General features: G+C 44.6%; 1 protein-coding gene across 1 annotated transcript in view; it reads right to left on the bottom strand.

Moving 5' to 3' along the window:
• APAF1 (apoptotic peptidase activating factor 1) overlaps window positions 1-25950 on the bottom strand; it is a 114288-nt gene extending 88338 nt beyond the window's left edge. Inside the window, exons 1-8 of the mRNA XM_073651445.1 lie at window positions 25610-25950; window positions 19861-20079; window positions 16963-17152; window positions 14758-14955; window positions 12332-12515; window positions 8930-9042; window positions 5027-5158; window positions 1804-2042 (exon numbers count right to left, since the gene is read on the bottom strand). Of these exons, the coding sequence (XP_073507546.1) occupies window positions 1804-2042; window positions 5027-5158; window positions 8930-9042; window positions 12332-12515; window positions 14758-14955; window positions 16963-17152; window positions 19861-19998 (1194 nt within the window). The 5' untranslated portion in view covers window positions 19999-20079; window positions 25610-25950. The remainder of the gene's footprint in view (window positions 1-1803; window positions 2043-5026; window positions 5159-8929; window positions 9043-12331; window positions 12516-14757; window positions 14956-16962; window positions 17153-19860; window positions 20080-25609) is intronic.
• Between the last annotated feature and the right edge of the window lie 1923 nt (window positions 25951-27873).

The raw sequence follows: 27873 nt of genomic DNA on the forward strand, positions 1-27873 counted from the left end.
CCAGAGGAAATCACATAGTGACTAGACACGTGGGGTTACCACATACCCCCCTATTCTCCTTTGGTAGGCCTACTTTGCATTTTTGTGGTATTCACTTTGATAATATTTATAATTAGATATATAATTATTGTTATACTACTTATTAGTCTACATATATTTATTCGTTTTATCTATTATTTTTTTACCTTCATCCTTCATATATTACACAGAGGTTTTTTTTTGCACTTTACGCAGTATGTGATGTATTGTATTTTCTATGCTAGCAGGTTTGCCACCTTATATGAAGTGATAGGGGGGATTCTTGACCCCAACACTTATCATGGTGTTTTTGTCTTGTATTTAGTTTTGTGTCCTTATGCACTTTTTTAAAGGTTTACAATATAACTTTTTGCCACACAGATTACCGATTCACCTAAAACCATATAAATTCCTTATTCAGTGTGTATGACCCACTTTATAGAACTACTTTTTTCTGTTTTCTTTTTTTGTGTGTGTTGCTATACTTGCTATATGGGTATGTAGCATCTATTTTTCTCATACAACATGGTTGGTACTCGCTCCTCATGTTTTTCTGTATGTATATTAGGTTTGAGGATACTGAACTTGTGGTTACTTTTACATGCCTTGGATTGAAGGTAATGTCAGCACCACTGCAGGATACTTAATCATCCACTGGACTATACATGTCAAACTCTAGCCCATGGGCCAAATCTGACCCACAGGGTGACTATATTTGGCCCGCGACACCAAAACCACCACTCCTATATGGGGCCCATTATACTGTATAGAGGGCAATGTGGGGCCCATAATACTAAGTAGCACTATGTGGGTCCCATTATTCTGTATGGAGGACTATGTGGGGCCATTATTCTGTATGGAGGACTATGTGGGGCCATTATTCTGTATGGAGGACTATGTGGGTCCCATTATTTTGTATGGAGGACTGCGTGGGGACCATTATACTGTATGGAGGACTGCGTGGGGCCCATTATACTGTTTGGAGGACTGCGTGGGGCCAATTATACTGTTTGGAGGACTGCGTGGGGCCCATTATACTGTTTGGAGGACTGCGTGGGGCCCATTATACTGTTTGGAGGACTGCGTGGGGCCCATTATACTGTTTGGAGGACTGCGTGGGGCCCATTATACTGTTTGGAGGACTGCATGGGGCCCATTTTTCTGTATGGAGGACTGCGTTTGGCCCATTTTTCTGTATGGAGGACTGCGTTTGGCCCATTTTTCTGTATGGAGGACTGCGTTTGGCCCATTTTTCTGCATGGAGGACTGCGTTTGGCCCATTTTTCTGCATGGAGGACTGCGTTTGGCCCATTTTTCTGTATGGAGGACTGCATGGGGCCCATTTTTCTGTATGGAGGACTGCATGGGGCCCATTATGCTGTATACTGGTTGGCCTTGACTTTGTCTAAGTTTTTTGTTTTGGCCCTCTGCGTTTGAATTTGACATCCCTGCAGTAGACATACTAAAACATCCTATTTTGGTTAGATTCCCACAATTAGGATGTAATAGTATGCCCTTTTCTAGGAAGAGTTTATCATTCCCAATAGCTCAGTAACATATCCTACAATGTTAATAAGGAGGAAGGCCCTGGTCAGTAAGCCATCTTCAGTAATTAAACGAGAAAAGTACTAACAAGTTTATTACTGCACGAATACATCAGACAGGTACAATAACGGTGAGCAGATTCATTTAGGGCACATTACAGGTTTCCTCTACTGAACAGCAAGTGTAGAAACAGACAAGACCTTGGCAGTCACTTAGTTATTTCTATTTGCCCGGAGTCACCTGAGTTGGCACTTTCACGTCCTTTTCTATAACTGAGAAATCGTTGTAGTATTCCTTTACGTGGTCCTGTAGCCTATCCACACTCATAGACATGGCTTCATCCAGTGCTTCATAATCATACGAGGAGGATTTCCTAATTCTTTTGAATTGTTTGCTCTGTAGCTGTCTGAGGTAGAAAGCCCAGCGGCTGGGAAATTCCCGCAACAGGGCGCCGATTAATGACACCACAAGAGGTGATCCTGAAACAGAATGGATATCAAAATAGATATGACACAAGAAGACCACCACTACCAAATCATCCCAGCCTATCCCAAGCCAGCCATGGTGTCATTAAATGATTTGTGCAACTGATCTGACGTTATTACCTGTCTGAAGCATACATTTTGCAGGCAAAGAGGTCCAATTACATTCCCATAGTGTTAGCACAGTGCCCATAAGAGGAGCATTATGAATGTCCAACAGGAAGAAGAGACATAGAAAACACGATGGGGACATAATCATCTCAATTTCTGCTTCTCAAATCAACCATTTTTCTAAAATGCCCATTAAGGCATTGTCTAGGATTTCTTGTGTCCTGTAGATGTCCCTAGAGATTTACTTTAAAAGGGCTGAACTACAATACCACATATAATCCATGGAGAAGAATGGAACAGTTTCTGAGAAAAATCTGATCACCTTTGAAAATTGGACGATGGGTTTAAAAATTATTTTCTTCCACCCCATTCATAGGAAAAGGGAAAACTGGCTGATCGTGTGGGTCTGACCATTGTGGCCCCCAGCGATCCAGAGATAGGGGCTACAGAACCCAAACAGTAAAAAAAAAAAAAAAGAGCTCTGCAGTCCCATCCTGAATAGAGTAAAGGTGCACAGAAGTAGCTGAGCGTTGTACTCAGTAGTCCAGTAAACAACGAATGGGGTGAAGGCCCTAGTGCCCCTGAACAGGGCTGCAGAGTTCAGTTCTTGGGGTTTACAGAGCCTCAATCTGAAGATTGCTGTGGATCTCAATGGTCAGACTATCAGCGAGAAATGGCAATTTTTATTTATTTATCTATTTATTTTACTCACTTATACTGCACCATTAATTCCACAGTACTTTGCAGACATTATTGGCACTGTCCCCATTGGGACTCACAATTTAAATTTCCTTATCAATATGTTTTTGGAGTGCAATTTAAATTTAATGTAGATAAATTTAAGGCTATGCACTTAGGCAGAGGAAATAAAATGTATACTTATGTACTAAATTGTTAGTCACTGGGTAAAACGGTCACTGAAAAGACTTGGGTGTATCGGTAGATAGCAAAAGCCACTTTAGTGACCAGTGTCAGGCAGGAGCTGCCAAGGCAAATAAAATCATCAGAAGCATTAAAAGAGGCATAGATGCTCATGAGGAGAACATAGTTTTACCTCTATACAAGTCACTAGTGCGGCCACACTTAGAATACTGTGTATGATTTTGGTCTTCGGTGTATAAAAAAGACATAACTGAACTAGAGCGGGTGAAGAAGAGCAACCAAGGTTATTAGAGGACTGGGGGGTCTGCAATACCAAGACAGGTCATTACACTTGGGGTTATTTAGTTTGGAAAAACGAAGGCTTAGGGGTGATCTTATTACTATGTACAAGTATATGAGGGGACAGTACAAAGACCTTTCTACTGATCCTTTTACACCTAGACCTGCGACGGGGACAAGGGGGCATCCTCTACATCTAGAGGAAAGAAGGTTTAATCATAATCACAGACGGGGATTCTTTACTGTAAGAGCAGTGAGACTATGGAACTCTCTGCCGCATGATGTTGTAATGAGTGATTCACAACTAAAATTCAAGAAGGGTCTGGATGCCCTTTTTAGTAAATATAATATTGCAGGTTATAGGTACAAGATTTAGGGTTGAGCGAGTATGTTCTGTCCGAGTATGCTCGCGCCGAGCTCAGAGTATTTACAGCTGCTCGGTGATATGTTTGAATCGCTCCCGCGTGCATGATTTGCAACTGTTTGACAGCTTTATTACATGGGAGGAATGTGTAAGAAATAGACATTCCTCCCATGTAATAAAGCTGTCAAACAGTTGCAAATCATGCACACGGGAGCGATTTAACCTCATCACCGAGCAGCTGTAAATACTCGGAGCTCGGCCCGAGCATACTCGGCGAAAGGGTTAATAGAACGTACTCTCTCAACACTAACAAGATTCTGTTATGCAACACCGATCCAGGGAACTAGTCTGATTGCTATACGGAGTCAGTAAGGAATTTTTCCTCTAATATGAAGCTACTAGTGTCTGCCACATGGGGTTTTTGCCTTCCTCTGGATCAACATGTTAGGCTATAGGTTGAACTTGATGGACTTAAGTCTACCTTCAAATTTAAAAAACTATTAAACTATGAAACCTCTATATTGGGCCATAATTCACAAAATCAGGAAAGGTTGCCTTTTTGACCGTCTTCGTGTTCAATTTTTATTTTCTAAATTGTGTTGTAACAACAATGAGATGTCATGGTTAACGGCAAGGCTATGGAATCAATAAGCCAATCCTCCGACTCCTCAATTTCCCTGACTCAGACTCCACAGCCCTGCTTCACTACTGAGCGTGTACCAGGGCTGTGGAGTTGGAGTTGGTGTCGGAATCGGAATAAAATGGACCGACTCCAACTCCTAAAATATATAATATATTGGGTACAGTAGTTCAATGGAGTTTGTGGGGAATATTTTTTTCATAAGAATTTGGGAAAGTTATGAAATGTCCTATAAATGTCTGTGCTATTCCTGATCTAAATTTATCACTTAAACATGAGCCATGTATGAGGGAGTCGGAGTCTTGGAGTCGGAGATGGTGTCATGGAAATTGAGGAGTCGGAGTCGGAGGCTTGGCTTACAGACTCCACAGCCCTGCCTCACTACTGAGCGTGTACATAAAGTGCAGCATAGATTCATCTCAACTAAAAGCCGAGATCCTTAGATCAGGAACAGAACAGACATATATAGGACATTTTATATGCTTCCCAAATTCTTATGAAAACATTTACAGCACATCCAAAAATTGTATTACTGTACCAAATTTATTATACATTTTAGGAGTTGGTCCATTTTATACAAACTCAAACAAAATGGACACCAACTCAACAACTCCACAGCCTTGGTTAATGGGACCAATTCTTTAGGTTTGCGACATGATGCTCAGATTGTTTATTCACACAAAAATATATAAAACAGGACTCTACCTTTTGACTCTTGAATGATATGATGAGCCTCTTTCGGCAGTTCTTCTACTTTCTTGTCAACAAAAAGAGAGAGAATTTCTAGGCCCTTCTTGTGTCCTAGTTCACTGTCCACATGGACAAAAAGCTTGATCCCTTTGTAAAAAAAAAAAAAATATGATTTTATATTTCATTTTGATAAGAAGATAACTGAAGGAAAAAAAATGTGTTGATTTTTGTTAGTCACATTTTTTAGTTAGGTAATTAAGCTGAGCGTGAATGTGTTCTATATGGAAAGAGGGGTGTAAGTTAATGTCATACAGCTCTGGAGGCAGTTCATCTCCCAAGAGAATAAAAGGGGTCAGGTATCTGAATTCAAAACTGCCCAATCCTTCACTCCCCCCCAACATCATTTTCTGGATAGAATCTGGAGAGCATCAAACATATTAGAAGGTCAGCCACTACCTCTCACCTACGCCCCCCAAAAATTGTAATGTCTGACTTTAAAGAGAACCTGTCAGCCCAATTTTTACATTGATGTAGTGTCAAAGCTCTACGTAGAAGCTTGGCCCCTAATAAAATGATACCTGTTATGTAGAGATCTATTGTGCTGTTCATGAAAAATCTAAAGTAGAAACCATATGCATTTTAGGCTAGAAGTGCATTAGGAGTGTGATAGTGCACTTGACAGCTTTTCCCAAATGCACTGACACGCCGTAGTGCACTTCTAACCTGTTTTGCATATGGCTTCTACTCTAGAACAAAAATCTAATTCATATAGGGGTCTTAAACCAAGTGTTTGCTCCACCTATATATGCTATGCATTGTGAAGAGGGAACAAAAAAATACAACACAACAGTCATTTAATTCACTGTTACTTACAGAAGCTTAGGCTATGTGCACATGTTGAGTATTTGGATGCAGAAATTTCTGCATCTCTTGGCAGGAAAAAGGTGTTTTGCATGCATATTTGGACAGCAATGAATGCTATAAAGATAGATAATAGACAGAGATAGACAGACATATAGACAGAAATACAGACAGACAAAGACAGACTGACAGAGATATAGACATATAATTGCGATACCCTCTGACATATTATAAAATTGCACCCTGTGAAGCTTATTGGACAGCTTTTTATGATTAAATAAAAAAGTGATGTGGGGTCCCCCCCATTTTTGGTAACCAGCAAATGTAAAGTAAACAGCTGAGAGCTGATATTATCAGGCTGGGAAGGTCCATGGTTATTGGGCCCTTGCCAGCCTAAAAATACAAGCCCGCAGCCACCCCAAAAGTCGCATATCACATTAGATGCGCCAATTCCGGCACTTCGCCCTGGCTCTTCCTAATTGCCCTGGTGCAGTGGCAATAGGTGTAATGGGGCTTGGGGTTGATGTCAGCTGTGAAGTGTCCAAAAGCACAGCTGACATGAAGCCCTGGTGTACCTAATGGAGAGGTGTCTATCAGACACCCCCATTACTAGTCCAGTAAGAAAAAAAACACACACGCAAAAATACTTTATTGAAATAACCACCCCCCACGCAATCCCTCGTTTTACCTGGCGCCTCTGAAGAGCAGCGACGCCAGTAACGTCACTGTTCTTTAGACATTCCTGCTCACCCTGCGCTCTACACTACGTCAGACTCGGTGGACTGCGTGGGAACCTTTCTTTCTAATAAAATGGTGAACGAGGGACAGTGTCTTGTTTTTATTTATCTCTGTTTATGTTTTTCAGGTTTCCATTTGTGGACTACGGCAGGCCTTGCGTGGGAACCTTTTTCTTTAATAAATTGGTGAACGAGGGATAGTGGGATGAGGGATACTTTCAATAAAGTATTTGTGTGTGTGTTTTTCTTACTATGCTAGTAATGCGGGTGTCTGATAGATACCTCTCTATCTTTAGCACCAGGACTTGATGTCAGCTGTGTTTTTGGACAATTCATAGCTGACATCAGCCATAAACACTATTTCCCTGATTGCCACCGCACCAAAGCAAATCTGGAAGAGCCAAGGCAAAAGCGCCAGAATTAGCGCATTTAATGTGATGCGCCTCTTCTGGGGGGGCTGAGGGCTGGTCTTATTAGGCTGGCAAGGGCCCAATAACCATAGAATATCAGCTAACAGCTGTCTGCTTTACCTTTGCTGGTTACCAAAAATGGGGGGACCCCACATCGTTTTTTTCATTTAATCATAAAAAGCTGTCCAATAAGCTCCACAGGGTGCAATTTTATTATGTGTTGCAGGTATATGTCGGTCTATCTATCTCTATAGCATTCACTGCTGTGTAAAAACGCATGCAAAAAAGCTACAAAAACACAGGAAATACGCTGTGCATTTTTATACCTGCGTTTTCATAATATTTTGACTGACTTCATTGAAGTCAGTGGGTGAAAAACCACTGAAAGAATTGACATGCTGCAGATTTGAATCTGCACCTAATCTGCACCTAATCTGCAAATCACAAATAAGCAACGTGTGCATGAGGATTCAGGTTTTGTGACAAATCTACGCGGCAAAAACGCAATGTGTGCACACAGCCTTACATATGGTGTAGAGAGAGACCAAGTAGCAACTTTACACACTTATGAAAGACATAGCCCACTGCTTGCATGTCAACAGCATCAGGACTAATGGGATAAGCTTGGAAAATGAGGAGGCAGCAGGGAGGTAGTGTCAGCCTCCCAGCCACTGCAGCATGCACTATTGGAAAACTTCTGCCTAGCTCTACTCTTGCTGTCACTTGAAGTCTAGTTAGAAATGTAGGCAGAAGTGTTCATAGCCACCCTCTCTCCACTAATACTCCAAGGGCCCCATGAGATCCCCATAGCCCAAGCCCACCTACTAGGGCATGGGAAACAGCCTGACACCAATACTCATTATTCTACCCACTGGGCATGAACAACCACCATGCTTTGCAGAGCTGCTCCTGCGGGCACAAGTGAGTAACCAACTCTTGTGCAACTGCCCGTACCCCAGACTGAAGAAGGTTCAGGCCAGCATGAGTGGCAGTGGCTGCAGGGCAAAAAGCAAAGACGATTCATAAAAAAACCTATTGAGGGGTCTGTCCAACTAGACTAATGAATGTATCATGCACAGGCCTGCCTACATGCTTTATAGGGGTTCACTCTCTCAGATAGCCGTTGGAACACAAAGCCATAGGGTTTTTTATATCACACACGGGATAGAGTTTATTTTCACTAGTTGTACAGTACAAAAACAAAACCATAAAGATAAAATCCCTAGCACTATATCCAGGCACTAACTAAACAATACAGACCCCGGCTACTGAGACACGGCTGAGCCAGTCCCAGTTCGGTCACACAAAACAGCTATCGTCCATATCACGCCAACACATCCCACTCTGCTCAGCTCCCCCAGCTGACTGACCAGTATATATGTAGCCAAACCAAGTTGAGGATAATAATGGCCTGGGAGGCATATATTGAATTAATATTTACAAAGTGGGGCGAACCCCATAGAAACCTCTCTCTATTCAGGCCATAAAACGTAGATTTTATTAATTTTCCATTCTAAAAACGCAAAAGGGTTTAAAAACTTTTGGCCTTTATCCGTCTCATGTATTATTAACTATACACACTGGTATACATTCGTTAGATGACACCCCGGGGGATTTCTATGGGGTTCTCCCCACTTTGGGGATGCGGGCCCTCAGGGTTGGGTGGTAGGACAAGGAAGCCAGCATGAAATATCTCAGATTCCTCCTGCAGGCAGCTAACTGAACTTTTTCTTAGTTTCTTTTTCAAAAACAAGAAAAGTGAGATTAAAATCATTTACCGCACAGAACCACTATAGATTTTTTTTTTACCTTCATCCATATTGCTTACATCTAACTACATGTATTCTGCAGTGCAAAAGGTGGAATAGAACAACAGAAATAGGACAAATGAAAATGTCACATTCACATACCTGACACGGTGTCAATCACACTCCTGTCTCTGCTGGTTATGAGAATGCGGCACTGGATGTCAAATGCCTTTAGCACCCAGGAATCCCAAATGTCATCTAAGATTAGCAGACACCTAGGATAACAATTTTAATAAATGAAAATAACAATGCACATAATAACAGCAATAATAAAATATACTGCAAAAGTCTTTTATATATATTGTCTCGTGCAGCCATAGTACATGAGAAGAGGGACATTAAATGTATATAGGAGAAAACTGACCTAAAACATAGTGTAACTGTACGTGGTATATATTCAATATGCCGGAGTGTATTAAAGCATGTTATACCTGGCTGTAATCGTGCAGTCAGGCTTTGAATCATGTCTCATGTGGTTTGGGTTACAGGAAATAATTGGTGATTTGTTTAAATCTAATCTAGTAACCACTGAGAAAGGTTCCTAAGGTCTCCTGAAAGGGCCTGACTTTCACGTCAAGTCTGTTCTGAACTTCTGGGTTGTGTAATACCGGCCTGCAGAGCGGGATCACACCATCCTCCGTGGCGGCTCTCACTGTGAAACAGCGAGATCTCTCTCTTTCCACCAATCTAGCGCTGCCAAATACTTTTTTAAGCCGTTATCGAACAGGAACATAATTAAAGCAATTTACGTTTGGTAACGGCTTAATAAACTATACAGCAGAGCTGTATTAGTGGAAAGAGCAAGACCTCGAAAGATCTCTTATAGTGGCCACAGAGGATTGCGGGATCCCACTATGCAACTCAGGATCCTACAATCTGTAAGTTTGGGCTACTAGATAGACAAGCTAATTTGAAGTGTATTAAAGGGAATCTGTCAGCAGGTTTCTACTATGTAATGGGACACCAGCATGATGTAGGAAGAGAGAGTTAGATTTACTGGACTGCTTGGTGTAGTTTAGAGAGAATCCCTGTTTTCTCTGCTGTAGATGTCGCAGTTGTCAGAATGCAGCCTCCTGTGTACACAGTACATGGTCAGCCAGCTGCCAATCAGTGGTGGAGGTGGGGTTACACAGATTAGCCTGACTGAGCTGCACGTGAGACCTAGTCCTGCAGGGATAATCTCCTGCTGGCAAAACGCTGATTGTATTTTAACTACAATACAGAGCCTAATAAGTGACACATCACTGGAATCAGGCTCTCTGCCTCAACGTTATGCTGCTGCTTAAAATCGGAAAAATGTGCTGACAGATTCCATGTAATAGTACTTCTGAGCGAGTTTGTTACTGAATTAAATTTAGATAAAACACCAATCTGTGGCTGCTTATTCTATTAAATAAAAAAGGCAGCCCCGGATTGGGGGCTCATTAGGAATTTATCGGTCAGTATTAGTGGTTCTGTTTTGGATCATCATCTGTTAGTCAATGTGGACACCAGTTACAAAGAGCGTCAAAGCTCTAGAGGACCTGGCCTGTTCCTACACAGCACAGACAACTTATTGATTGGAAAGGACAATATGTAGTGTTTAATTTCTCAATGTGGTGGCACTGCAGAAAAATAAAATACATACTGCCATGTCTTCTCACAGAAAACAGCAAATTACTAGGGGCCCTAGGATGAGGCTATTTTGTGATAATCTTATTGCTAAAGGATTCTTCTAACAATTTGGGTGGTGGTGGAAAGTGGAGAACCCCTTTAGTGACCTTTTGAATGGAATTAAAATCTTAATTGTCTATTTACACTGATTATATAAAAATATGTCGAAAAGGGTGAACATCTGGGTCACAGCATTATGGTCTCTTACATGCAATTTTATTTAAAGGGAAATATCAGGTCCAATAAAGCCATTAATTTGCAAATATAGGGTTAATCTGCAGGATAATAGCATTATGGAGAGAATCAAATAACTGCTCCAAGCACTGATAGCGGGTGCTGTAAGCACGCCCCGGCACTGACTGACAGCCGGCTCAGCGGTGCATCAGTTCAGAGCTGGCTGTCAGTCAGTGCCGGGGTGTGGTTACAGCTGCCACTCAGTGCTCTGATAGGTGACTGTAATTGCTCCAGGCATGCGTGTATGACTGAAAGCTGAGAACTCCCGGTAGAAATAAAAGATTTCTCCCAGGTGCCGCTCTTTCAGTGCTGCCACCAGGCATCTTCATAACGCTATTAACCTGCAGATTAACTCCATAGCTGCAGGGTAATAGAATTATTCAACGTGACAGGTTCCCTTTAAAGGCTGCTAAATTATCCTACAGTACAGAATATAGAGTAGAGAGAAATATTCCTTCTGTCCTCACATTAAATTGGATACTAAAGTATTCTGATTATTAAGCAGCAGCGTTCAATGCCAAACACCAGCTGCAAAAGTTATATATTAAAAAAACAACAAACTCTCATCATTCAGAAATAAAGTTACCAATTTAGCCCTTATTTACATGGCCAATTTGTGTTTCTGAGTTTTCATTTTTCCCTCTTCTTCTAAGAGCCATAACTTTTTTTTTCTGTCCACATAGAAGTATGAGGGCTTGTTTTTTTGGGACAAATTTCACTTTTGAATGACTCCATTAATTTTACCACATAGTGCACAGGAAAACCGGAAAACAAATCCAAGTGCAGTGAAATTGCAAAAAAAAAAAAAAAAAAATGCAGTTCTGACATTGTTTTTTGGGAATTGTTTTTACGGCGTACATTGTATGATAAAAATGACCTGGCAATAGGATTCTACAGGTCAGTATGATAATAGCAATACCAAGTTGTATTTTAGTACTGAAAAAAAAAAAAAAAAAATTTGATTGGGTTCCCATTTTTCAAGACCTGTAAAGTTTTGATTTTTCGGCCGATGGGGCTGTGTGTGGGTTTATTTTTTGTGGAGTGAGATTTTTTTTCTTTTTATTTACTGTATGTTTTCCACAGACCCATAGACTTGAATGGCCGAGTGCGATCCGATAATCGGTAGCAACTCGTGCATGCTGCAATCTTTTTCTTCAGACCACTCAGTCCGAGGAAAAAAAAATAAAAAATCAGACATGTGCACGGCCCCATAGAATAACATCAAAACGACGGATAGCACTCATGCAATTTTCACGGTTGTCTGCACGAGAGCTAATGGAGATCTGCTATTTCTTAAACTGCTGTAACTATACAAAGCATTTTTTATGGTAAAAAGGTAAGTCGCCGTCAGAGAAGACTGTCTTAACACACCGGCCCAAAGAGTTCGTACGAGATTAAAAGAGTAATGCTGCTTTCTTCCAGTAACACCACCACTCAGGTCTATGGGCCTGAAATTGTAGCTCAGTGCCATTTACTTATACATGGGGATAAGCTGCAATACTAGGGATAGCTCATGCACAACAATGGGACTTTTTTTGGAAGAAAGCATCCATAAGTAACCAGGTAAAGGTAGAAATTGAGTATATTTCATGGCGGATATGTTGTATAATTGCCTACCTGGGATATGAACGCATTATAAGCATTCGCAATCGGTCTCTTGCTTCCTCAATATTCAGGGGAGGTCTCTGTGAATACTTGCAGTCCTGATCCAGACGAGTGCACAGATTTTGCAACTTCATCAGCAAACCCGCTTTGTCCTGTTTCCCAACAGAAAGCCAGTGCACACCCCCGGGGAAACAGTCTGAACATAAGCACAAGAATGTATATGGATCAGTGAAAGGATAGTAGTATAACGTTTAGAGCACCACTCCAGCATTTTTATTTCAGTGCTGGGGTGGTGCTTCTACTGTATAGTCCCTGCCCCCAGTCATATACTCACCCTCCAGCGTCTTCACCTTGTTTCGGAGCTGCTCCAGTCCCGTGGTGCCATCTTGTGACCACAGCTTCTGACTGGCCACAAGTTAGAAGTCATGTCACAAGCTCTCAATGTAAGTGTATGAGAGCCACAACAGGGCGCTCATAGACTTGTACTGAGTTGTGACCTCCGGCTCGGAGCGATCCGGCCAGTCACAAACTGCCAGAGACCAATGGAAGAGGGGAAGATAGAAGGGGAAGACGGCGGCCGGTATGAGAGTAGGGTCAGGGACCTTAGGTTAGGAGCATCATTGCAGAGGTAAAAAAAAAATGCTGGAGAGGTGCTATATCAATCTGCCAGCTATAAAAGAGCTATTTCACAGATTTATATTTACACTATATATCATGGGTTGATTACTAATTGGCTAGTGGCAAATTACCTTCCCGAATGGAGGGTGGAGGGGCATCTTCAATCACTTCATGCAAAGACACAAAAAAAAACTAGTAATTGCATTGAGAGATCAACCCCAAAATGACATTTATCAGCACATGAACAGACAGAATATGACACAAATGTCTAATAGATGCAGGTTCCACCTCTGAGTCCTACACCTCATCCAGAACGGGGGATCCCTGATCCTCCATTCCAACTAGTACCAGCCGCCAGAGGAGACTAGTAGTGGGTCTCTCATAGAGAACACAGGACTGCTCGACTGTATGGGGGAGTCAGGAGAGATAACTGTTGGACAATCGTTTGGCCAACAGCGATACTTTGTGTATGGGAGGCTTTAGACTTAAAGGGGTATTCCCATCTCCGAGATCCTATCCCAATATGTAGTAGGTGTAATAATATTAGCAAATACCTCAAATTAGAAATGTAGTATAGTTTTTCTGAATCGCTATGTTTTTCTCCTCATGGGCAGGGCTTTGCAGGACCTTAGGTATCCATGGTTACAACAACTAGCAACTTGCTGTTACTATATCAGTGGTCGTAACCATGGATACCTAAGGTCCTGCAATGCTTGCACATGAGGAAAAAGACATAGCGAATCAGAAAAACTATACTACATTTTTAATTAGAGGTATTTGCTAATATTATTATTATTATTACACCTACTACATATTGGGATAGGATCTTGGAGATGGGAATACCCCTTTAAGGCTCTGCTTCAAAGCTTTTACACAAGAAAGCTGGCGGAAAACTTTCTGCAAAATGCAGAACTGTGCAAAAATGTTGCGACTTTCAGCATTTTCTCGCTAGTCTGAAGCAGCTGTGCCAAATATGGCCGAGTTAGGGGAGGAGCCCGCTGGCCTGTCAAATTCAACAAAAGTTCATGTGTTTCTGAATTTCTGGCTAGGCGCACAACACTAAGAAGATGCATCAAATTCATTAAATAGCATGCAATAACAGGAGAGATGTTTGCACATGTGCCAGCTCTTTCCCTTCATTGCTATACGAGTTCCAAACACAGCAGAAGAATCTCCATGGCAAGAAATGTAGAGAGTGGAGTTAAGGAAGGCTATGTCACTCCTGTCACTATGGTCAGACACCAGCTGGAATAGGGAATCCGGGGATGACCGTACTGGAGACATGTGAGGACCTTCATCTATTAGATGTTTATCCTGTGGATATGGCATAAATGTCTGCTGTGACACAACCTCTTTAAAATACACCATGGCTTTGTTAGCACTGGAGGCTGTGGGCCCTGGGCTGTCAGAAACTGTTAGTGGCGAGCAGGGTCGCCGCACAATGTCGACATTTTCTGACAGCCCAGAGCCCGCAGCCTCGCAGAACTGGGACACCCCCCTCCTCCCAGCCCAGACCCGCAGCATCGCCACACTCCTGCCGCCGGCCTCCTGCAGCAGTGACCCTGCCTCCTATGACCCCACTCCACCGCAGTTACCCCACCCCCTCCTTCCCAGTAAGCTACATTCTGATTATAAGACACTCCCACATTTTCCTCCCAAATTTGGGAGGAAAAAGTGTATCTTATAATCCGAAAAATACGGTACTTGTTTTTTTTATCTTGATTTGCTTTATTTTTGTCTTGGTGATTACACAAATACAAAAATCAACAAAGCGATTCCATAGCACTGAACTGGAGTGAGAGATGAATAGCTCCACTTACCTTTTAGAATACTGTGGTCCCTGAGTGCTTCAGCAGCTAATACTGACTTGCCACAGCCAGCCATGCCATATACCGTGATCCAACCGGACTCATTCATCAAACGGTACAAGCTGTCCTGGATGTCTTTTATTAGCTTTTTCCGAGAGACAAACACAACGGGTCTCTGTGGCACTCCACCTTCACACAAAGCTGTTTTCACTAAAATCAGATAACATCGGACAATACAAAATCGGAAATGTACGTAAAGGATCAACATACAAATTACTCATAAGACACTATACGCTTTCGTCAACAGTTTTAAATCTGACTAAATAGAGAAATATCATTTAAGTGATGCTTATGTCTGTATCAATCAGTGTTAATATATCTATGTGAACTGTAGGCATTAATAGAAAAGGAAAACTGAACAACTCACTTGATTTGTCTTCTTGATAAGGAACTGGACTTGAGCATATTACTAGTTTCCTAATTTGTGTGTATAGTCCCGGGGGACTACCATACCCATTTCTTTATTTCTGCACTATGAGGTGTGTGAAATTTGGTTCAAAGTGACATCAAGAAGAAAGGTTGCAGGTTACTGTCATCTCTTCTATACATCCCATTACCACATTCAGGGGGTCTTCCTTCCCACTTAAAAGGGTTTTCCACTTCTAAGACATAGGTGACCAATCCCTAGGATAAGTCATCAATATTAGATTGGTGGAGGCCTGACACCCAGCACCGTCACTGTGAAGAAACAGCTTCTTATCTTAAGCAGCCAGACGTCTAGATTTGTTAAGCCAGGAGAAATACACTATTATCTTTGTGTTGACCTTTGAATGTATGTGTTTCTTTGGCTGGTCAAGAAGGACAGTGACTCAGTGTTCGGGAACAATGATGTTTGTTACTATGCTAACTGCATATTGTACTAAGCTAGCTAGTTTATTTACATGAGCAGGGGGATTAGCTCAAACAATGAGACCTGATCCCTGCACCTTTACCTCTGACCTGTGACTGATGACCTTAGCCACATATGTAAATATAAAAAAGGTTTTTCTATTCTGCTGAAGAGAGAATTGAATCAGAGAGTCTTTCTTCAGAACATAAGCTTGGTAGCATGGCTTTATCCAAAAAGACACAGATTTGGATTCTACATGATTTCGGCCTAAGGGTACACAGCCCTGACTGGAAGGATACGGATCTGCTCCACTGACCATCAAAGAACCAAGGGATACATTTGGAGAAACCAGGTTGGGACGATGAAGCCACCTGGCCCCATGGATATGTTGTTTGGGGTTGCCAGGTGGGGCCCCACGGTCACCAGGAACCCATGGAGACATTTGGAGAAACCAGATTGGGACCAGCCGGTCATCTGCCCCATGTAAACTCTTGGAGAGGACAGGGTGGGACCCTCGGGTCTCCTGGCCTTGTACCTAGATGGACTGTCAGCTTCCTAAGCTTGCCGCAACCTCCTCTCTGTGGGGGTCTGCCAAAAGCGGGGGGGCACTGGTTGAGGTAGTTGGCCCTGGAAGTCCCAAAGTCACAGTTGTTCCATTACCAGGCGGGCCAGCGGAAGGGTGAGACTGTGTAATATTCTACCATCTTGGGTATTTGCTGGGACTGTTCTATCTGTTTATTGTCCGTTTGGTCTTTCATTAAAATATTGCCACACTTTTACCCTCACCCTATGTTGTCTGAGTAGTATTATGCCCATGGAAGACCCCGGATCTTCACAGTCACCAACACCGACAGCGGCTGGATATAAACAGCGTACTAAGCAGAACAGCACAGGTCCACCGCACAGTTTAGTGGTTGCTGCCAGGTACTGCAGATCAGCTCCTCTTCAAAAGAATAGGAATTGCATATTTAATAATCTGCAGGTTGTGACCCTGTAACTCAGACGTTTTCCGACATCTGGATTGTGAGCAATTTGGTTACTTTTTTTTTTACAGATTTTTATACCTCTGCTCTTAACACCAACTGCAAAACTTTGTCAATACCATACTGTTCGGCTGTAGCTTAGTCTGCAACCTACACTCTAAGTTACTATATATTTTATATTCCTAATAAAACATCAGCAGGCAATCCATCCAATAGTAGCAACATCCTTTTATAACGGAGACTAAAGACACTAAAACTCCTTCCTTAAAAATGTAGAAACATAAATAATTATATGCCCAAAAACCGCCCTTATTCACCCTCAACCATAAAAATAAACCAACTCACCATACGATGTAATACCATTTGATGAAACTTTGCCACTCCCGAATATATCAATAGAGGACGCCTCTTTCAGAAGAGCAGCCAAGTCTTTGTAACCTTCGTGAAGCAGAGCATTGTAAAAGGAAATAAAAGCGCGGTTGTCTTTGCCAAGAATGATCTTGATGAGCTGATCGGCTCGGTCAAGTTGGGTAGCCTAATAGGAAAGATCAAAGAACTTTCACTGGAAGGAAAATGAAGTCAACCAGGTGATATACTGTAATTACAGCTTCTGACAGATGCCGCACTCAGCAATGTGACACGATCAAGAAAAAAACATTCATTATTACCACTCTCATTTGCCAAATAATGTTAATAAAGTCAAGCTTCACACATAACTTTATGAAAAATGTGAAGATTAAAGGGCTTGTCCAGGACTTGGATATTGATAAATTATCCTAAGGATAGGTCCTCAATATCAGATCGATGGGGGTCAGACACTGATCAGATATTTGCAGTTCTCACAATGGCTGAATGTACACTATGGCTCCACACACTCTGTAGAGACCATGCTTATGTACTGAAGTTCAGCTCTTATTAAAGTTAATAGGAGCTGCTTAGTGTGGGACAAGCGATCTAATATTGTGAAGATGTAGTAGGGGCACTATTTTTTAACTTTAGAAATAAAGAAGTTTGTACATTTTCCCAGATGCTGGACTGCACATTAAAATTCTAGCTATTGAGTGATCGAACTGATGTGAGCTATTCAGATTTGCTTTCTTTCCCACTAATAAACAAGTATTCTGGTCTCACAGCATATAAAATGATAATGGTTGGGGGTCAGACCTCTGGAAACCCCACTAATCATGAGAATTAAAGTGTACCTCTGCTGATCCAGTTCTGCAGACCCTTCACAGTCTTTCCCTGCAGAGAGACACCCTGGCACCTAGGATGCACTAGGATGCTGGTCTCTTGAAACCCTCTCCAAAAGTAGAAGGGTCCCCCAAACCATTCCCCATCCATCCGAGCCAGAAGGCCACAGTGAGGGTCAGGGACAAATAACCTACTCTTGCCGAAGCCAAAGAAGATACAATCTTACTCCAAGCATCTGCCTGAGTTCCCCCCCAAGCAAGAACTGAGAGCCTTAGACTGTGCGCCCCTCCCAGAAGAGGAGAGCACAGGGGGTTGGGGGGGAGCGGAATCTGATGGCCACACACTCTCTCCTTAGGCCTGCCAAGAGAGAAACCAGTTAGGGAACCGCATCCCCAACAAAAGTCCTAGTGACAAAGTGGACACACGTGTAATATGCCATCGCTTTAAGAGACGTAATACCCATTTAATATCTATTATCTATTTACCAATCATTACTAGTGGGGATCAGTTATCTTTAACCCCTTTAGAGCCCATGACGTCTTAGTACGCATATTTGCGTACCCCCCGTTCAGTGAGGGCTGCTGCGCTGAGCCCTCACTGAACCGAGCACATGTCAGCTGATTCTTACAGCTGACATGTGCCCGCAACAGCCGTGGGTGGAATCGCGATCCACCCGCGGCTGTTAACATGTTAAATGCCGCTGTCAATCTCCGACAGCGGCATTTAACGCGCGCTTCCTGGAAGCGCGTCCTAAGCCCCGCCCACCGGCGACCCCGTCACGTGATCGCGGGTCGCCGATGGGCGTGCATGACAACCCAGGGTCTGCAGCAGACGCCTGTGGTTGTCATGATCTGGTCGCTATGAGCGCCACCTAGTGGTCGGCGCTCATAGCACAGGACCAATTCTGCTATATGCAGGGGATCTGCTGGTCCCCTGTATGTAGCAGAGCCGATCAGACAACTGCTGCTTCTAGTCTCCTATGGAGACTATAGAAGCATGCAGTAAGTGAAAAAAAAAAAGTTTTTAAAAAAATATAAAAAGTTTAAATCACCCCCCTTTTGCCCCATTCAAAATAAAATAATAAAAAATAAACCCCACATACACATATTTGGTATCGCTGCGTTCATAATCGCCCGATCTATCAATATAAAAAAAGAATCAATCCGATCGGTAAACGGCGTAACGAGAAAAAAATTCTAAACGCCAGGAATACGTTTTTTGGTCGCCGCAAAATTGCAATAAAATGCAATAACAGGAGATCAAAACAACGGATCTACCCCAAAATGTTATCAATAAAAACGTCAGCCCGGCGCGCAAAAAATAAGCCCTCACCCAGCCCCAGATCACGAAAAATGGAGACGCTACAGGTCTCGGAAAATGGCGCTATTTTTTTTTTTTTTTTTTACGAAATTTTGGATTTTTTTTTCACCACTTAAATATAAAAGAACCTATACATGTTTGGTGTCTATGAACTCGTAATGACCTGTAGAATAAGAATGACAGGTCATTTTTACCATTCAGTGAACGTGGTAAAAAAAATAAATAAAAAACAACTGTGGTATTGCACTTTTTTTGCAATTTTACCGCATTTGGAATTTTTTTCCCCGTTTTCCCGTACATGATATGGTAAAACTAGTAATGGCGTTGAAAAGTACAACTCGTCCCGCAAAAAATAAGCCCTCACATGGCCATATTGACCAAACAATAAAAACGGTATGGCTCTGGGAACAAGGGGAGCAAAAAACGAAAAAGCAAAAACGACAAAACCCAAGGTTGCGAAAGGGTTAACCTATGGACAATTGTGGTGGAAAAGAGCTGTACGTAGTGATGGAAGAGCAAGTTCATTCATCACTTCATACAATTCATCATCACTGGAGCCGCTCATAGCTGAAAAAACGGAGACCAGGGTTACACTTAACGAATGGTTATTGGTGGACCGTCACTGATTAAAAAGGTTTTTCTTTGCCTGTGCATCATAATAAACGTGCAGCTTTATGAGGGGACGTTGGCACTAGAAGACATGTTGATGTTGAATAAGTGAATGTCAGATACCTTATTTTTAACGGTTTCCTCCTCATGTGGAGTAATGACCTCATCACTTATCATATGGTCCATGATGTATGAGGATCTGATATCCTTTGCCAGCACCGCTCGATTCTGAAGAAGTAAGCTTTTGGCCCTTTCGTCCATTTTTTCTTTTATTTTCTAGTATTTCTAAATAATACACATTGACTTTCTGTTAAATGCATACATCTGCATAAAACTCGCCACCTGTAGAGAAAGAACAATAGAAAAGATAAATGAAATGGACAACATAGATGCGGCTCAAAAAAATTAAGAGAACACTTGCCCTCCCAGTAGAACCCCAAGTCAATGAAACTTCAGGAATATCTGTCCAATTAGTCTAGGGCCAGAAGGTGGAGAAGTGGTAGTACAGCCAAAGAGTCACCCACCTGCGACGGGCCAATGTCCGCACAATTGTGAATTAAATTTGTATGGCAATTGAGTGTCACAGTTCACCGTTTGGGCCAAAAAAGCAATGGTTTTCCAGGTGGTGACCAAAGACAATAACTCAATCTTTATCCGTCATGACGGATTTTTCTCTACTTTTGGGTTTTGCCAGTGTCCTTGTCATTACTGTTAGCATGATGTGGTAGCTTTAGCCAATTCAGGTTGTATAGGCAAGTCCAGCTCCTCCAGGATGGCATTTCCATACATGCTATCGTAATGGTTTGCTGTGTTTCCCAGCACAATCTCAAGAGCATGGGACAGATACTAGGACATGGACCATTACACAATGAGAGTCAGACTGGGCAGCAGAAGGGCATCAACACATCAGCAGGACTGATGTCTGCTTCTTTGTGTGAGAGAACCCCAGAAAATGACCTCCAGTGGGCTACTGGTATGCATGTATCCGACCAAACTGTCAGACACAGACTCCATGAGGGTGGCATAAGGGCTGATTTCCAGTAGTGAGACATGCGCTCACAGCCCAGCATTGTGCAGCCCAACTGGCAGTTCTCAAAAAACATTGGAATTGGCAGAATCGCCAGTGGCGCCCCCATTCACTTCACAGAAGAGGCTCACAGCTAGCAGGCGACAGACATGAAAGAATCTGAAAATGCTGTGGCGAATGCAATCCTGCATGCAACATCATTCAGTATGACCGGTTTGGCGGTGGGCCAGTGATGGTCTAGGAGGCATATCCTTGGAGGGTCACACAAGCCTCCACATGATAGCTAACCGTAAGCTAACGGGTGTTAGGTGACAGAATGTAATCCTCAGAGCATCAGACCTTACACTGATGTTGTTGGCCTTGGGTCCCTCCTGGCACGGTACAATGCCTCATGTGGGCAGTGTGTAGACAGCTCCTGGATCCCACTGACTGGCCTCACTCTCCCTAAGGGTTCTTTCACATGTCAGTATTTCCAGTACGTGTTGTGACAGTTTCCACACCTACTGGAGACACTGACATGTGTAGGCCCATTGTAGTCAATGGGTTTGCGCACATCTCAGTGTGTTTTCACAGGCCGTGTGTCCGTGTGCTCCACATGCTGACATGTCTGTTTTTTTGAAGATGCACGGTCCGCAAAAGTATCTCATGCTGAACACACACGGATCACTTTCGTGAGTCATCAGCATGACATGTACTGGTGCCTGGGAATCGGTCGTACAGTTAGCGCTGTTCCCAAGCGCTGGGTGCTGAACGCTGCCCTCATCATGGTTCCCTGCTGGCGCTGCGATCAGCACCAGCAGGGACAATGATGAGGGTAGTAGTGTCTTCTCCAGCAGTGTACTCCTGTAAAAATGAGAATAAAATAATAAAATCCATATACTCACCTGCGCTCAGGAGCGGTGTCCTGTCACTCACTGAGCACAGTTCCGGGGCCCACTCCCTGGAGCGGCTCATTCTCCCTGGCTCCTCGGCGTCAGTGGTCAGAGGATTACAGTGGCGGACATCTCCGGACAGGTGAGTAAATGGATTTTATTCTTATTTTTACAAGTGGACACTGCGGGAGCAGACACTACTACGCTCATCATTGTCCCTGCTGGTGCTGATCGCAGTGCTGGCAGGTGACCATAATGAGGGCAGCGTTCAGCACCGGCGCTTGGGAACAGCGCTAACTGCACACTGATTCCCAGGTGCCGGTACGTGTGTTCCTGATGCGGCACACGGGCAGCACATGGTTGCCACACGTGTGACACACACGGATATCTCCGGTACCGGAAATATACGGACGTGTGAAGCCGGTCTAAAGCCTACTGAGAACCTCTGGGACATTATGTATCAGTGCACCAGATGCTGACATTTAGCCCCATAGGCTGTACTGAAGCTCACCCTGATCCAAGTCTGGGAGGAGATACCCCAGCACAGCTTATGCCAACTCATTGGGAGCATGGCCAGAGGTTGTGGAGTGCATACAGCCATGATAATGCCATACACACGACTGAGTCACATTAAGAGACGCTGTTCGATTTTGGTTCCCTCTGACTATATTGATACAGAATGTAATGCAGCGGCTTGCTGCATTGCCAAAAATGTCTGAGGGGGTGTGTTCTGGCTGACCACGTACCTCCCCTTCAGGTGACTGATCACATGACTGTGACATCATCACAGGTCCTGTGCGCACAGAGAATATATATATCCTGGTGGTTTTGAAACAGAGGGAGGCAAGAGACCTGATCCCTGTGTCTGGGACACCATTAGCCCTGGAAGGTATGAGGCCTGGAGGCCACACCTGGTGAGCCTTAAACCACATTTTTGGCAGAACAGAGCTGATGGAAGCAGCTAGCCCCGGCAAAGGTAAATACGGCTCTTGATATGGACATTGATGTTGTTACCTTACTGAAGTCTGTATTTGAAGCCAAGCGGGCATAGCTGCCACTGAAAAGGCTCTAGCATATTACATGTGTAACATTCCTGCGAGCCACTGAGATGGATGATGTTATAAGCAGTTTATGATGTGTAATAAACTGCTGGACTTCAGATGACCGGAAAACGTTGCATGTGTGCTTTAATTGACCCGGTGAAGTGAGTGCCCCCTCAACATGATCAATAGTGCTACCTTACAAGAACTACACAATTCCTGTCAGTAAAGATTTTCAACTGGAATCTTAAATTCAAGATCTGATGTGTGATTTAAGTGTTTCCTTAATTTTCTGAGCAGAACAGTTACAGGGGTTGCCCACTTGAAAATTTGCATTTTAAACAATGGTCAGAATGGCATTTAAAAAATAAAAAGAGGAAGTGATACTAACAGTAGCAATATCTTGCCGCATCCTAAATCCTTTTAAACCTCAACACTCTATATTGACTCCTGTCTTGATGTGGATGGCATGTTGGTGCCACAAGCTCCTGATTCATTGAGAGGCGCAGCCTGAAAAGCCTCTGTGCGCCCCTCTGCAAATCTTACTTCAGTCAATGTAAAAAGTGTGTACATCTAGCAGGAACAAAAAAAAAAAAAACAAATAGCTCATTGGCGGGGGCGCCGAGTGTTGGACCCCCACTGATCTGTCACTGATGACCTATCCTGCATATAGGTCATCAATACCATATCCCTTGACAATCCCTTTAACAAAACTGTAGTCTCTCATTTACCAGACAGAAGTCAAAACTGTTTTTTTCCCACCTGGGTCTGTACGGTAAGTGTCTGTGTACTGTTTATATAACTCTATAGAAAACTATATACAGTACCGTATAGGTCTACAACACTGGGTCCCAATGGCGGTTGGACCACGGAGCCCATCCAGACCGGTGGCCAGAGGTGGACATACCAGTGGTGCAAGCTGTACAGAGCCGCAAAGGGGCCCTAGAAATGAGGGGGACACTTTCAGTAAACAGCTTGTGTCACATTATTGGAGTGTTCTGTCTATGTACACACCAGCCTGTGGCCATGTACTTACACCCTATACAGGAGGCCCCCCCCCCAGCCTGTGGTCATGGTTAGGCGCATACCTCCTGTACTTACACCCCATACAGAAGGCCCCCCAGGCTGTGGCCATGGTTAGGCGCATACTTCCTGTACTTACACCCTATACAGAAGGCCCCCCAGCCTGTGGCCATGGTTAAGCGTATACCTCCTGTACTTACTCCCTATACAGAAGGGCCCCAGCCTGTGGCCATGGTTAGGCTTATACCTCCTGTACTTACTCCCTATACAGAAGGGCCCCAGCCTGTGGCCATGGTTAGGCTTATACCTCCTGTACTTACTCCCTATACAGAAGGGCCCCAGCCTGTGGCCATGGTTAGGCATATACCTCCTGTACTTACTCCCTATACAGAAGGGCCCGAGCCTGTGGCCATGGTTAGGCATATACCTCCTGTACTTACTCCCTATACAGAAGGGCCCGAGCCTGTGCCCATGGTTAGGCACATACCTCCTGTACTTACTCCCTATACAGAAGGGCCCCAGCCTGTGGCCATGGTTAGGCATATACCTCCTGTACTTACTCCCTATACAGAAGGCCCCCAGCCTGTGGTCATGGTTAGGCTTATACCTCCAGTACTTATACCCTATAGAGAAGGCCCCCAGCCTGTGGCCATGGTTAGGCTTATACCTCCTGTACTTACTCCCTATACAGAAGGGCCCCAGCCTGTGGCCATGGTTAGGCACATACCTCCTGTACTTACACCCTATACAGAAGGCCCCCCAGCCTGTGGCCATGGTTAGGCTTGTACCTCCTGTACTTATACCCTATAGAGAAGGCCCTCCAGCCTGTGCCCATGGTTAGGCTTATACCTCCTGTACTTACTCCCTATACAGAAGGGCCCCAGCCTGTGACCATGGTTAGGCACATACCTCCTGTACTTACTCCCTATACAGAAGGCCCCCCAGCCTGTGGCCATGGTTAGGCTTATTCCTCCTGTACTTACATCCTATACAGGAGCCCCCCCCCCCCCCCCCCCCCCCCCCCAGCCTGTGGTCATGGTTAGGTGCATACCTCCTGTACTTACTCCCTATACAGAAGACCCCCCCAGCCTGTGGCCATGGTTAGGCTTATACCTCCTGTACTTACACCCTATACAGGAGCCCCCCCCCCAGCCTGTGGCCATGGTTAGGTGCATACCTCCTGTACTTACTCCCTATACAGAAGACCCCCCCAGCCTGTGGCCATGGTTAGGCTTATACCTCCTGTACTTACACCCTATACAGGAGCCCCCCCCCCAGCCTGTGGCCATGGTTAGGTGCATACCTCCTGTACTTACTCCCTATACAGAAGACCCCCCCAGCCTGTGGCCATGGTTAGGCTTATACCTCCTGTACTTACACCCTATACAGGAGCCCCCCCCCAGCCTGTGGCCATGGTTAGGTGCATACCTCCTGTACTTACTCCCTATACAGAAGGCCCCCCAGCCTGTGGCCATGGTTAGGCTTATACCTCCTGTACTTACACCCTATACAGGAGCCCCCCCCCCCCAGCCTGTGGCCATGGTTAGGTGCATACCTCCTGTACTTACTCCCTATACAGAAGACCCCCCAGCATGTGCCCATGGTTAGGCTTAAACCTCTGTACAGAAGGGCACAGGTGTGATTGCTGGGTCTGGACTGTGCAGCAGGGAGTCCCCACCTCCCCTCATACAGAGGACTGACCTGTCTGCGGTTCTGCACTGTGCCCATACACTGCTATTGTACAGGGGCACGGAGCCCTCAGTGTGTGACAACCCCCGTGCTACTGCTGATAAGGGCCGCGCAGCATGAGGAAGTAGTGCCCGGCACCGGGGGAGAAGCCGTGCGGCTATAGCCCTACGCCCCAGCACACACCGCACTACCCCTGCACCGCACACAAAGCACATCCTCACCTGTAACTACAGCTGCTTGTTCACATTCTGCTGCAACCACGGGCTACGGACTACAACTCCCGGCATGCCCCGGAATCATGATGCGATCACTTTCTTCGTAACCCTTTCATCACCGGACGTAGTACGGCAGCGAGCGGTTCTCCAGCAGGCGCCTTATCTGCACGTGGAGGGAAGAGTTAATGATGTGCAGTCAGTCACTTCCTGTAGACGCGGCTCCTTCCTTGTACTGGAAGCGGCGGGAGCAGTGGGAAAGCTTGGAGCCTGCCGGCAGGACGTGATCTGGGAGCCGGGCCGGCTTGTGTATAGCGTGGGCGGTGTGAGAGGGGGCTATAGGTGCTGATTGCGCTATGTCTGAGCCGGGGGTCACGGGGTGAGGACATGACGGGACAAGTCTGCGGCTTCTCCTAGTAAACAGCCGGTGACGTGTGTAGTCGGGCTCGTCCTGCTGTGTGCGCCGCCCCAGGCGGCTGTACCGAGCTCCCCCGGGGTCACCCTGCTGTGTGCGCCGCCCCAGGCGGCTGTACCGAGCTCCCCCGGGGTCACCCTGCTGTGAGCCTTGCACGGTCCATGGCTCCTCTCATCCCGGTACATGTCCTGCACTACTCTGCGGTCATCTCCCGTCTGCTCGCAGCAGAAGTACCCCGACCGGCGGCGCCGCTGACCTCCATACGGCTACCGTAGGGAGATCAGCGGCCAGGGCCGCTGATCTCCCAACGGCAAGTGTGAAGGGAGCGGCGCCTCCGCCGGTCGGGATACTTCTGCTGGGAGCAGCCGGTCATCTCCCAGCTGCTCGCAGCGGAAGTACCCGCACAGGCAGAGCCGGTCCTCACTAATACGGTTTGCTACGACCAATCAGCGATATTGGCGCCAAATTTAAACACCGCTCTGCTTATTGCGCCCGGTCGGCCGCATACATATTCTAGAATACCCAATGCGTTAGAATCGGGCCACCATCTAGTGGTAATATATGGGCACTATGATATTATATGGGCATTATGGTAATATATGGCCACTATGGTAATATATGGGCACGATGGTAATATAAGGGCACTATAGTACGAGGGTCAGTCAATAAGTAATGCATCCTATTTTTTTTCTCCTTTTAATTGGCAAGAAATTCAAATGCAATTACATAGGTTGAAAACCACAACATTAATAATTAATTTGTCACTTTTCAATATAATCTCCATCTATTTCCACAGTCTTGGTCCACCGTTTAATAAGGGCATGTATTCCAGCATGGTCTTGCTTGCTTCCTAAGCCATTGACGCACGGACTTTTTCACGGCCTCCTCATCCTCAAAGTGAATCCCACGATGAGCTTCTTTTAGCGGCCCAAACAGATGGAAGTCTGATGGTGCTAGGTCAGGGCTGTATGGGGGATGAGGCAAGACTTCCCATCCAATTTTCACAATCTCTGCAGTGGTGTGACGACTGGTGTGTGGTCTTGCATTGTCATGCAAAAGAAGAACATCCGCCATAGCTTTAGCGGGGCGAACTCGCTGGAGACGTGCTTTAAGTGTTTTTAGGGTTGTGACATATCTGACAGAATTTACTGTGCATCCCTGCTCCAAAAAATCAACCATAACCACACCCTCCTCATCCCAGAACACAGTCTCCATAACTTTCCCTGCTGATCGCGCAGTTTTGAATTTTTTCTTCCTCGGTGATGCCATTCCATTGACTGCCTCATTGATTCTGGGTCAAAAAAATGAACCCATGTTTCGTCTCTAGTCACAATTTTTTTCAGAAACTCCTCCCCCTCCAAATGGAAGCGCTGCAAGTGTTCGGAGGCTATTGTTTTTCTTGTCTCTTTGTTCTCATCGGTTAGCATTCTTGGGACCCACCGTGCACAAACTTTTCTGTATCCCAGTTGTCCAATAATTTTCATCACACTGCCTTTACTGAGGCAGATAATGCCACACAATTCATCTGCAGTCACCCGGCGGTCACCACGAATGATGTCATTGACTCACTGAATGTTGCTTGGAGTCACTGCAGTTACTGGCCTGCCACTCCGCATTTTGTCAGCCAACGGTGATGGCCCATCAGCTGTGTTACAGCGACGAACCCATCGTCTAACAGTACTGACATCCACTGTTGCATCACCGTACACATTTTTCAGTCTCTCATGAATTCGAATGGGCGTTTCACCTTCTGCATGCAAGAATTCAATCACAGAACGTTGTCTAATACGAACATCGATGGCAGCCATTTTGCAAACGGATACAGTCCTGCCACCTGTTGGTGCAGGAAGTTGCAATT

Source organism: Phyllobates terribilis, unplaced genomic scaffold (assembly GCF_046119375.1).
Source record: "Phyllobates terribilis strain yellow unplaced genomic scaffold, ASM4611937v1 Scaffold_11__3_contigs__length_659146591, whole genome shotgun sequence".
Lineage (NCBI taxonomy): Eukaryota > Metazoa > Chordata > Amphibia > Anura > Dendrobatidae > Phyllobates > Phyllobates terribilis.